At 67.2% G+C, this 11,864-nt stretch overlaps 1 protein-coding gene across 1 annotated transcript; it reads left to right on the top strand.

The window, feature by feature from the left end:
• Positions 1-7,007: 7,007 nt before the first annotated feature.
• LOC118716023 (small proline-rich protein 2H-like) lies at positions 7,008-11,456 on the top strand. Its single transcript, XM_045579800.1, has 3 exons — positions 7,008-7,032; positions 10,919-11,127; positions 11,194-11,456. The coding sequence occupies exons 2-3, from the start codon at positions 10,923-10,925 to the stop codon at positions 11,454-11,456; spliced, it is 468 nt and encodes a 155-aa protein (XP_045435756.1). The 5' UTR covers positions 7,008-7,032; positions 10,919-10,922.
• Positions 11,457-11,864: the final 408 nt, after the last annotated feature.

Raw genomic sequence — 11,864 nt, 5'->3', positions numbered from 1 at the left:
ACGCATGCACACACGTCTTGGGCTGATCTCCTTCTGCCCGCCCTCCTCTGCCTTCCCCCTGAGGCCTGGCAGTCTGTCCGACGCTCCTCTGCCTGTGCATCTGTCCCTGTTCGTGATGCTCATGTTTTTGTGGGCGGTATTTTCTTAGCTTTATCTGACACCTCGCCTTTGTTTACGATTCCTCCCTCCTACATCCTTTCACTAGATTCCGGGATCGTTTTGCTTTTGACACTTACTGTATATTTTAGTAGAGGGGGACAAATTAGGCTTTGATTGCCTAAAAATGTCTCCATTTCCCTTCATTTCTGGGGGAAAAGCAAAAAAAAATAACAAAAACAAAAAAACACCCAAAAACACTCACTAGTCAAGTCTTCTAGAGCTTTCTTTCTTTAGAAATTGAGGCTTTTATTGTCTTCCTTCCTTCCTTCCTTCCTTCCTTCCTTCCTTCCTTCCTTCCTTCCTTCCTTCCTTCCTGTTTAAAATCCCGTCGTCAGCCTGACGTGACTGAGTACAAAGGAACTGTGCTTTCTCCCCTCCGGTTGCTTCTCCTGTTCTCCCGCTCCTTCCCGCTCCCCTTGTGCCCTTGGCGTGCTGGGTGTGGCCCCTTGTGGTTACAGACACGGGGCTGGCCGGCTCTCACACGGTGAGTGACACCGGTGTCTAATATCTCCACTCACCGACTCTGGCTGGTGTGTTCGCACGGCCGGGCACAGACTGGGATTCAGCGATTTCTTCCCTCCCCCCCGTGTGCTGGCTGCCTGCCTGTCCCCGTGTCTGCCTCCTCTCTCCTCCGACCACATCACAGGGAGAAGCTCCTCGTGTGTCTGAGCCTCCGCCGTCACTGCCTCGCTGTCTGCTCACAGATCTCTCTCTGCCTTCCCGTCTCCTCCGCCGACGGGAAGCTGTGCTCTGAGGCCCCGCCTCTGCTCACGTGTTCTGTCCTGCATGACCCTGACCCCCCCTTGGAGCAGACGTTTTCCTCCCTGTTCCCCACGAAACGGCGCCCACCCAGCCAGCCAGCCGCGGACTCAATCTCACTCCTCGTTCGGAGATTTTAACCCGCAAACGTCCGCGTATTCAAACCAGAGCCAGCGACGTGCTGTCTGAGGTCCCACAAAAGGTGTTCAATCCCCACCTCCCTCCAATGCACAGCCATTTCCAGGGCACCTGCATCTGCTCACAACTCCCTTCACAGGCCCCAGTCCACACCCGGCGAGCGAACAACCAGCACAAACACACGGCTCTCGTCAGGGATGTATTAGGGGCCGAGACCCGGCATCTCACGTTCACAGACGCCCCTGGGCCGTCTCCCTGTCCTGCGGAGAGCGGACCGGTTCGCCGTGGGATTCCCCAGACAAAGTCTTTCCGTCGTGTCTGGGGCCGGAGACGCGGTGAGAGGCTGACAAGGACGAGGAGGCGATGCCCCGTGGCTGGCGGAGGTGGGCAGGTCCGAGCCGGGCGCTGTGGGCGGGCAGGACGGCGGGAGGGGCTCTGGACGCTCAGCGGCGGTGACACCCCCAGGCCGGTCTGTAGCAGGAGGCCTGGGTGACCCTCGAAGGCGAGCAGCTGGGGCGGCAGAACCCGGACCCGAAGCTCTGGGGAGGGAGCCCACAGGCCCCGGGGCCCAGGGGCCTGAGGCCGGGGGACCCACAGGGCCCGCAGAGCAAGGAGGTGCGGGGGCCGCGGCTGGGGGGCGTCGGGCAGCTGGGGGGCTCCCGGCAGGGCTCCTGGCGGCCCCCGTGGGGAGAGGGGCCCCGCGGGCAGGGGCTGGGGGCGCAGGGGGCCGGGCAGGGGCTGGGGGCGCAGGGGGCAGGGCGGGGGCTGGGGGCGCAGGGGGACGGGCGGTAGACCAGGTTGCTGGGGCGGGAGTCACAGGAGAGGCCCCTGGGGGAGCCGGAGGAGAGGGTCCCGGAGCAGCCGCTGTGGGACATGGCGAAGGCGGACGAGCGAGGGCAGGTCGGCGAGCGGAGCCGGGGAGACTGCTGCCCGGGCCGGCCGGCGTTTATACCCTCCCGGCCGGGCCGGGCGCCGCCTCCCCGCCTCCACAGGTGAGTCCGTGGGAACGCTCCCGGCCGGCCGTTCCCTGGGGACGGTGGTGAGCTCACCCCTTCATCTGGCGTTTACGGGGCCTCTCCCGTCGGGGCCCTGCCCCGCAGCACGCCCACCCGCCACGCGTGTGTCATGGGCACTGCAGCACGCCCACCCGCCACGCGTGTGTCATGGGCACTGCAGCACACCCACCCGCCATGCGTGTGTCACGGGCACTGCAGCACGCCCACCCGCCACGCGTGTGTCACGGGCACTGCAGCACGCCCACCCGCCACGCGTGTGTCACGGGCACTGCAGCACATCATGTCCGCGCCGCCCGCCCTCCCGTGGGCGGGGGGAGACGGCCCTCCCCGGGAGCCGATGCCAGGAGGAGGCCCTGCTCTGGTGAGGAGCCTTCTGAGACCAGCCCTGGACACGGCCACAAGCCGTCGTGGCCGAGGGGATTGAAAGCTCTGGTGCATCGACTCCGAGCGGCCAGATGACGATGATCTCCAAATGCATGATAACGAGGCCACTCCGTGTGAGTGCGTGTGTGTGCGTGCGTGTGCGTGCGTGCGTGCATGTGTGTATGTGTGTGTGAGGCCCGGTGCATGAATTCGTTCATGGGTTGGGTCTGGCCAGCCTGGCCAGGGGGAGAAGACATGGGCGTGTTTGACATTAACCCCTGGACTGCTAACCTCTTACCCGCACACGTCTAAAGAACTGGGAGCCCTGGGGGGCCGTTTCTAGTCACAAAGCGCTCTTCAGGACCCTCACGCTTGCTCTGACACTGTGATGTCATAGTGAGGTAATGAAGACTGACACTGTGATGTCACAGTGAAGATACTATCGCACATCTAGTGAGTGGAAATGTACATTCTGCAGCAAAAGGCAAACATATTTTATCACTTTAAAGTATTTAAAAATATATTATTGATTTTTAGAGAGAGGAAGGGAGAGGGAGAGAGAGAGAAACATTGATGTGAGAGAGAAACATTGATTGGTTGCCTCCTGTATGTACTCTGGCCCGGGATCGAGCCCAAAACCTGGGCATGTGCCTGGACTGGGAATCGAACCCACATGTCTTTCTCAGATTGATGTTCCTCCCTCTCTCTCTGTTTCTCCTTCCCTCCCTCCTTTTCTCCCTCCCTCCCTCCCTCCCTCCCTCTCTCTCTAAAAAAATCAATGGAGAAATGTCCTTAGGTGAGGATTAGCAAAAAGCAACAACAAAAACACAAATCAGCCGAAACCGGTTTGGCTCAGTGGTAGAGCGTCGGTCTGCGGACTGAAAGGTCCCAGGTTCGATTCCAGTCAAGGGCATGTACGTTGGTTGCGGGCACATCCCTGGTGGGGGGTGTGCAAGAGGCAGCTGGTTGATGTTTCTCTCTCATCGACGTTTCTAGCTCTCTATCTCTCTCCCTTCCTCCTCTCTGTGAAATATCAATAAAATATATTGTATTAAAACAAACAAACAAACAAAAACACAAATACATAATTATCAGCAGGGTTATATTTTTAAAACATGTTGTTATGAAATTACAAATACATGTACTAGTACAATAAAAATGCACTTTTAATTTAAAATAATAATAAAACAATAAACACACATTTACAAATAGTGTCAGGAAAATTCCCTGGGAGGCTCTCAACACTGAGTCTCGCTGGAGGCCTGGGAGGCGGAGGAGGCCGGGGTGTGTGTGTGTGTGTGTGTGTGTGTGTGTCTCTGTAATGTCCATACGTTTCATTTCAGAGGGACCGGGGTGGGGGGCCCAGCAGGATGCGGTGCTCACGGCTGTGGGTTTGGGGCCGGGAAGCTGCCTCGGTTTGCCGTGTTTCTCTCTGTGACCTCATTTCTTTCTCGTGTTTGAGTGGCTCCGGGAACCCATCGTCTCAGGAGGCCAGAGAGGTCCCCGGGGCAGAGGCATCCGCCACCAGGGACAGGCCTTCCATTAAGCCAGAGAGCAGGTGGCGTGGAGCTGGAGGCATAAGGGAGACGGGGTGCTGCGGGCTGGGGGAATGGGGTGCTGCGGGCTGCGGGAATGGGGTGCTGCCGGCTGGGGGAATGGGGTGCTGCGGCTGGGGGAATGGGGTGCTGCGGGAATGGGGTGCTGAGGGCTGGGGGAATGGGGTGCTGTGGGCTGGGGGAATGGGGTGCTGCGGGCTGGGGGAATGGGGTGCTGAGGGATGGGGGAATGGGGTGCTGAGGGCTGCGGGAATGGGGTGCTGCAGGCTGGGGGAATGGGGTGCTGAGGGATGGGGGAATGGGGTGCTGAGGGCTGCGGGAATGGGGTGCTGCGGGCTGGGGGAATGGGGTGCGGCGGGAATGGGGTGCTGAGGGCTGGGGGAATGGGGTGCTGAGGGCTGGGGGAATGGGGTGCTGAGGGCTGGGGGAATGGGGTGCTGAGGGCTGGGGGAATGGGGTGCTGCGGGAATGGGGTGCTGTGGCTGAGGGAATGGGGTGCTGTGGCTGAGGGAATGGGGTGCTGTGGGCTGCGGGAATGGGGTGCTGTGGGCTGGGGGAATGGGGTGCTGAGGGCTGGGGGAATGGGGTGCTGAGGGCTGGGGGAATGGGGTGCTGAGGGCTGGGGGAATGGGGTGCTGCGGGCTGGGGGAATGGGGTGCTGAGGGATGGGGGAATGGGGTGCTGAGGGCTGCGGGAATGGGGTGCTGCAGGCTGGGGGAATGGGGTGCTGAGGGATGGGGGAATGGGGTGCTGAGGGCTGCGGGAATGGGGTGCTGCAGGCTGGGGGAATGGGGTGCTGAGGGCTGCGGGAATGGGGTGCTGCAGGCTGGGGGAATGGGGTGCTGCAGGCTGGGGGAATGGGGTGCTGTGGGCTGGGGGAATGGGGTGCTGTGGCTGGGGGAATGGGGTGCTGTGGGCTGGGGGAATGGGGTGCTGAGGGAATGGGGTGCTGAGGGATGGGGGAATGGGGTGCTGAGGGAATGGGGTGCTGAGGGATGGGGGAATGGGGTGCTGAGGGAATGGGGTGCTGAGGGATGGGGGAATGGGGTGCGGCGGGAATGGGGTGCTGCAGGCTGGGGGAATGGGGTGCTGAGGGCTGCGGGAATGGGGTGCTGCAGGCTGGGGGAATGGGGTGCTGCAGGCTGGGGGAATGGGGTGCTGTGGGCTGGGGGAATGGGGTGCTGTGGCTGGGGGAATGGGGTGCTGCGGGATGGGGGAATGGGGTGCTGTGGCTGGGGGAATGGGGTGCTGAGGGCTGGAAGAATGGGGTGCTGCGGGCTGGGGGAATGGGGTGCTGTGGGCTGAGGGAATGGGGTGCTGTGGGCTGGGGGAATGGGGTGCTGAGGGCTGGGGGAATGGGGTGCTGTGGGCTGGGGGAATGGGGTGCTGAGGGCTGGGGGAATGGGGTGCTGTGGCTGGGGGAATGGGGTGCTGAGGGCTGGAAGAATGGGGTGCTGAGGGCTGGGGGAATGGGGTGCTGTGGGCTGGGGGAATGGGGTGCTGCGGGCTGGGGGAATGGGGTGCTGAGGGATGGGGGAATGGGGTGCTGTGGGCTGGAGGAATGGGGTGCTGAGGGATGGGGGAATGGGGTGCTGTGGGCTGGAGGAATGGGGTGCTGAGGGATGGGGGAATGGGGTGCTGAGGGATGGGGGAATGGGGTGCTGAGGGATGGGGGAATGGGGTGCTGCGGGAATGGGGTGCTGAGGGCTGGGGGAATGGGGTGCTGTGGGCTGGGGGAATGGGGTGCTGCGGGAATGGGGTGCTGTGGGCTGGGGGAATGGGGTGCTGAGGGCTGGGGGAATGGGGTGCTGCGGGAATGGGGTGCTGTGGGCTGGGGGAATGGGGTGCTGTGGGCTGGGGGAATGGGGTGCTGCGGGCTGGGGTGCTGCGGGGCGGCCGTGAGGAGCAGAGGGGTGCAGGTGGGGCCGGTGACCGGCGGCCGCCCTGCCTGGTGCCGGAGAGAGGCCGGAGCGCTCGTCCCTCACGCCGAGGGGTCTCCCCGCCCACACCCTGCGGGCCCCTCACTCAGAGGATGCGGGAGGCAGCCAGGCGGACAGGAGAGCCCTCCAGCCTGGCGGGCAGAGCGGGCCTGGGGAGCGTGTGCAGGAGGGAAACGCGGACGGGGCACAGGGGCCCCCATTTCTCCCACGGCCTCCCCGCTGCCCGACGGGAGGCGCCGGAGTGTGGGGCGAGGGCCCGGCCACCGGTGCCGGGGCGGGCGGGCCCTCACGGCTGTTATTCTGTCGCGGTGGCACCTCCGTCTGAGAGGAACAAAGCTTCCCCTTCCCACGTCTCCCCCGGACCCACCCCAGCGCTCCCTCACGCTCAGCCTGTGCACACGCAGGAACGGAACGTTCCAGAAGCGACTGCTTTTGTTTCTTCTTTTCCGAGGGACACGTTTACGAGCATCATGAGTGATTCACCAGCATCCTGCGGGGTGCCCAGTGGCTCCCATGGAAACGCCCTAGTCAGGAGGGCGGGCTGGGGGCACCCACTCACCCCCCCCCCGGGAGCCGGGTGCTCGCCGCCCGGGGCGGGCGCGGCCGGGCAGGCAGGAGCGTCGGATGTTAAAACGTCATTTTTTAAAAGCAGAGCCAGCTGGAGACGCGTCACCGTCTAATGGAGTGAGGAGCCGCCTGCCGGCCCGGGTGCGAGTTTGGAGGATGTAATGGGGTCTGAGCGTCCCGCCCTGTGATGAGCTATGCGCTCGTCCTGGCTCAGGCAGCGTGGGCCCGCCCGCCGACCGGGTTCTGTCAGGCAGGGACCGCGGACAGAGCGGCTGGGGGCTTTGGGATAAAGCGGGTGAATTCCGGGTCCTTAAGGGCCTCGTCCGTGACAGCCCCCAGCTCCATTCCCCCGAGTCAATCCGGACAGAACCCCGGACCCTCAGCGGGCACATGGGCGCCAGCAAGATTGGTCGCCCTTCTAACCTCCTCCTCCTCCCCCTCCTCCTCCCCCTCCTCCTCCTTCCCCTCCTCCTCCTCCCCCTCCTCCTCCCCCGCCTCCTCCCCCTCCCCCTCCTCCTCTCCTCTCCCCTCCTCTCCTCCTCCTCCTCTCCTCCTCTCCTCCTCCTCCTCCTCTTTCCTCCTTCTCCTCCTCCCTCCTCCCCTCCTCCCCCTCCTCCTCCTCCCCTCCTCCCCTCCTCCTCCCCTGCCTCCCCCCTCCTCCTCCCTCCTCCCTCTCCTCCTCCCTCCTCCCTCCCCCTCCTCCTCCCTCCTCCCTTCATCCTCCTCCCTCCTTCTCCTCCTCCCCCTCCTCCTCTCCCCTCTCCCCTCTCTCCTCCTCCCCCTTCTCCTCCTCTCCATCCTCCTCCCCCTCCTCTCCCCCCTCCTCCCCCTCTCTCCCCCTCCTCCTCTTCCCCTCCGCCCCCCCTTCCTCCTCCCTCTCCCCCCCCCTCCCTCTCCTCCTCCTCTCCTCCCTCCTCCCCCCTCCCCTCCCTCTCCTCCTCCTCCCCCTCCCCTCCTCCTCCCCCTCCTCCCCCCCCTCCCTCTCCTCCCTCTCCTCTCCTCCCCCTCCCCCTCCTCCCCCCTCTCCCTCCCCTCCTCCTCCCCCTCCTCCTCCTCCTCCTCTCCTCCTCCCCTACTGCCCCCTCAATCCTCCTCTCCTCTCCCCCCTCCTCCTCCCCTCCTCCCTCTCTCTCTCCCCCATTAATCCAAAGTATTTGTTCCTCGTTCTTGGGCCACGAGGTGAGGCCGCCTTCACTGTAGACAGACCATGGAGGTCTGGGCGGTCCGGGCCGAGCCCCGGGGAAGGGACCAGGCTCCGGGGCGGCTCCCGTGTGCATCCACCTGAGGTTCCGTCCGGGCTGTGACCGTGGACCTGCGGCCCCTCAGCGGGCAGGCAGGCGGGTGCCGGGAGCCGGGCTCTGCCTGCGGGGGCCGGGGGCCCGGTCAGCTTCGCTCCGACCTCCCTGGGCCTCAGGAGGGCCATGTGGGCCGCTCTGCGACTCCGTTTCTCCGGTGGCTGACGGGGCCGTGGAGCCCCTGGAGCACCCTCCCCCGAGCCCTCTCAGACCCCCCACGGAGCCCCCGGAGCCCCCTGGAGCCCTCTGAGCCCCCCCCCTGGAGCCCCCTGAGCCCCCCCCGAGCTCCCCGGAGCCCTCTGAGCCCCCCCCCCGGAGCCCCCCGAAGCCCCCTGGAGCCTTCTCCCCCAAGCCCTCCTGAGCCCCCCAGAACCCCCTGAGCCCCCCCCCGAGCTCCCCGGAGCCCCCTCCCCCGAGCCCTCTGAGCCCCCCACGGAGCCCCCGGAGCCCCCTGGAGCCCTCTGAGCCCTCCTGAGCCCCCTGAGCTCCCCGGAGCCCCCCGAGCTCCCCGGAGCCCTCTGAGCCCCCCTGAGCCTCCCCATGCTCCTTGGAGCCCCCTCACTCTCCTGAGCCCCCCCCCCGAGCTCCCCGGAGCCCCCTGACTCTCCTGAGCCTCCCTGAGCTCCCCGGAGGCCCCTCCCCCGAGCTCCCCGGAGCCCCCCCGAGCCCCCCTGAGCCTCCCCGGAGCCCCCTCCCCCGGGCCCCCCTGAGCCCTCCGGAGCCCCCCAAACCCCCCTGAGTCACCCTGAGTCACCCGGAGCCCCCCGGAGCCCCTGAGCCCCCCAAAGCCCCTCCTCCGAGCCCCCCGGAGCCCCTGAGCCCCCCGGAGCCCTAAGCCCCCGCTCCCGGCCCCGCTCCCGAGCAGCCGCTCCTGGAGTGCCAGTCGGGTTAAGGCAGTAACTGCAGCTTCGGCTGCGCTCGTCCTCCCACCGAGAAAGTCAGCACCGAACGGCGAGCGCGCAGACAGCCCAGACCGGCGTCCTCACAGCCAGGCTGCCGCAAACACGCGAAGCCCAACCTCAGCCAGGCGTCCGGGTGAGCACAGGGCGCGCCCTCCACGCGGCCCCCGGCCGGACGCCGGACCCAAACCCGATCCCGGGGAGGAAGTGAGCGCCTCGCCAGGACCCGGTGCCATCGGCTCCGTGCGTGGCCGGCGGGAGCCACGTGGGCAGGCCCGGGTCCCACGTGGGCAGGCCCGGGTCCCACGTGGGCAGGCCTGGGTCCCACGTGGGCAGGCCCGGGTCCCACGTGGGCAGGCCCGGGTCCCACGTGGGCAGGCCCGGGTCCCACGTGGGCAGGCCTGGGTCCCACGTGGCCGGCGGAGCCACGTGGGCAGGCCCGGGTCCCACGTGGCTGGCGGAGCCACATGGGCAGGCCCGGGTCCCACGTGGGCAGGCGGGAGCCACGTGGGCAGGCCCGGGTCCCACGTGGGCAGGCGGGAGCCACGTGGGCAGGCCCGGGTCCCACGTGGGCAGGCGGGAGCCACGTGGGCAGGCCCGGGTCCCACGTGGGCAGGCCCGGGTCCCACGTGGCCGGCGGGAGCCACGTGGGCAGGCCCGGGTCCCACGTGGCCGGCGGAGCCACGTGGGCAGGCCCGGGTCCCCCGGACACGGGGACGGGCCCCGATGGGGGAGCCACTTGATGGGCGGGTGCAGAGGGGACCGGCTGAGGAGCGGGCGCTGGCCGGCAGGGTCGCCGGGAGGGGGCGGGAGGCGAAGGGGTGCAAAGCGGGGTCAGGTCCCTGCAAACCGAGGCTGAGGCCACGGGCCCGGCCGGCCGGCCGGGGAGAAGCTGGGAGGACTCGGGGCTTCTCTGGGGGAGTGCCCTGGGGGTCCGGTCCGGGCTCGGGTCCGGGCAGGTCGGGGGGAAGTCACTGGTCTGAGAAACGGAAGGTCGAGGTGAAGACGTCCTGTGACGTGGCCCATGGGTTAGCGCCCGGGGCAGGGCCTGGGCCCATGATGGGATCCGACCCGACGCCAATGCGGAGCTGCCGGCACGGGGTGGAGGGGGTGGGGTTGGGGGGGCAGAGGAGTGAACAGGGGTGGTGGAGGGGTTGGGGGGGAGGGAAGAGAGGTGGGGGTGGGGTGGGGGTAGGGGAGTGGAGAAGGTGGTGGGGGGGTTGGGGGGGAGGGAAGACGGGTGGGGGGCAGTGGTGGGTTTGGGGGGGCAGGGGAGTGAACAGGGGTGGTGGTGGAGGGGGTTGGGGGGGAGGGAGGAGGTGGGGGGCAGTAGGGTTGGGGGGGTAGGGGGAGTGGAGAGGGGTGGTGGAGGGGGTTGGGGGGGGGGAGGGAGAGAGGCGAGAAGTGGGGGGAAGTGGGTTGGGGGGGTGAGGGGGAGTGGAGAGGGGTGGGTGGGGTGGGGTGGGGTGTTGGGGGGGGGGGAAGAGGGGTGGGGGGCAGTGGGGTGGGGGGTAGGGGTGAGTGGGGTGGTGGTGGGTGGGGGTGGGGGTTAGGGGAGTGGAGAGGGTGTGGGTGGGGGTGGGGGTTGGGGGGTGGTAGGGGGAGTGGAGGGGGTGGGGGGGGGGTAGGGGATGGAGAGAGCTGGGGGGTGGTTTGGGGGTGGAGGTGAATGAAGGGGTGGTGTGGAGTGGGTGGAGGGGACAGGGGAGGGAACAGGGGTGGTGGTGGGGGTTGGGGGTGTAATGAGAGGGTGGAGGGCGGTTGGGGGGAGGGGGAAGAGGGGTGGGGGGCAGTGGGGTTGGGGGGTAGGGGTGCTGCGGGCTGGTGGGGGTGGGGTTGGGGGGTAGGGGAGTGGAGAGGGGTGGTGGGGTGGGGGTGGGGGTGGGGGGGAGGGAAGAGGGGTGGGGGCAGTGGGGTTGGGGGGGTAGGGGAGTGAAGAGGGGTCCATGCAGTCCGGAGCCGGACAGGCTCTCGGCCCTCAGACTCGGGGAGGGTGGGGATCGGCCGTGAGGGAACCAGGAGGAAGTGAGCCGGCGCCCTAAGTGCCTCCGGATTAAGGGCAATTGGAGCGTGACGGCTGCCCGTGACCCCCACGCCGGCCCCGTCACCCCATAAACAGCGGGAGGGCCCCCATCACACCCCGGCGCTGGCATATAACGTGGCCTCGGACCACGGCACCGCACTCCGACCTCTGCCGGCTCCTCTCGCCGACCTGCCTCGATCCATCGCCATGTCCCTCAGCGGCTGTCCCAGGACCCTCTGCTCCGGCTCCCTCGGGGGCCCCCAGTGCACCGCGGGCCCCTCCTGCAGCTCCCACCCCAGCAACCTGGTCTACAGCTCGGCCCCCTGCGCCCCCAGCCTCTGCCCTCGGGGCCCCTCTCCCCCCAGGGGCCGCCAGGGGACCTGCCGGGAGCCCCCCAGCTGCCCGACGCCCCCCGGCTGCCCGACGCCCCCCAGCTGCCCGACGCCCCCCAGCTGTGGCCTGAGAGTCCCCTCGCCCTGCCGTGGCCCCAGGACCCCCTCGCCCTGCCGTGGCCCCAGGACCCCCTCGCCCTGCCGTGGCCCCAGGACCCCCTCGCCCTGCTGTGGCCCCAGGACCCCCTCGCCCTGCTGTGGACCGAGGATCCCGAGGACCCCGATGTCCTGCTGTGATCCGAAGACCCCCGTGCTCTGCGGTCCCAGCAGGACCTGCCCTGGGGCTCTGGGCTGTGGGTCCCCGGGCGCCAGGCCCCTGGGTGGCGGGGCCTGTGGCTCCGTCCTCTGAGCCATGGGTGTGGATGCTGCTGCCCCGGAGTGGCCTGTGTCCATGCTGCTGGCCTGCCCGGGGAGCCGACCCCCAGCGCCTGCTCCCCCCTCTCTGACGGTCTCCTGCCTGACCAGCTCTTCAACCAGCGAATCAACGCCTGTCGCACCTGCGGCCGCAGCCGTGGCTCCGAAGCAGCCGGTCCCACTGCGTCCCTTCTCCCGCCAACGGGTGGGGTCCCCGCTCCTCCGACCCAATAAACTCCTCTGCATCTGACACCGGCTCTTGTCGTCCTTATTGGTTTCCAAAGTTTGGTTTGTGATAGGCCTTGGGCTGCCTGCTGGCCTCTGGAGCCGGCATTCCCTCTGAGAAGGCGCGAGGCCTGGGTTGTTTTTTTCCCCTGTGAATTCTCACCCAGGGATATGGTTT

This window comes from Pipistrellus kuhlii, unplaced genomic scaffold (assembly GCF_014108245.1).
Source record: "Pipistrellus kuhlii isolate mPipKuh1 unplaced genomic scaffold, mPipKuh1.p scaffold_m20_p_115, whole genome shotgun sequence".
Classification (NCBI taxonomy): domain Eukaryota; kingdom Metazoa; phylum Chordata; class Mammalia; order Chiroptera; family Vespertilionidae; genus Pipistrellus; species Pipistrellus kuhlii.
This window is presented reverse-complemented; position numbering and strand designations above follow the sequence as displayed.

What these genes read in the sequence shown, in the direction of transcription:
- LOC118716023 (XM_045579800.1), top strand. Translation starts at nt 10,923, where the DNA reads ATGTCCCTCAGCGGCTGTCCCAGGACCCTCTGCTCCGGCTCCCTCGGG. An exon ending in CCCCAGCTGCCCGACGCCCC is followed by an intron (nt 11,128 to 11,193) that starts CCGGCTGCCCGA and finishes TCCCCTCGCCCT; the next exon opens with GCCGTGGCCCCAGGACCCCC.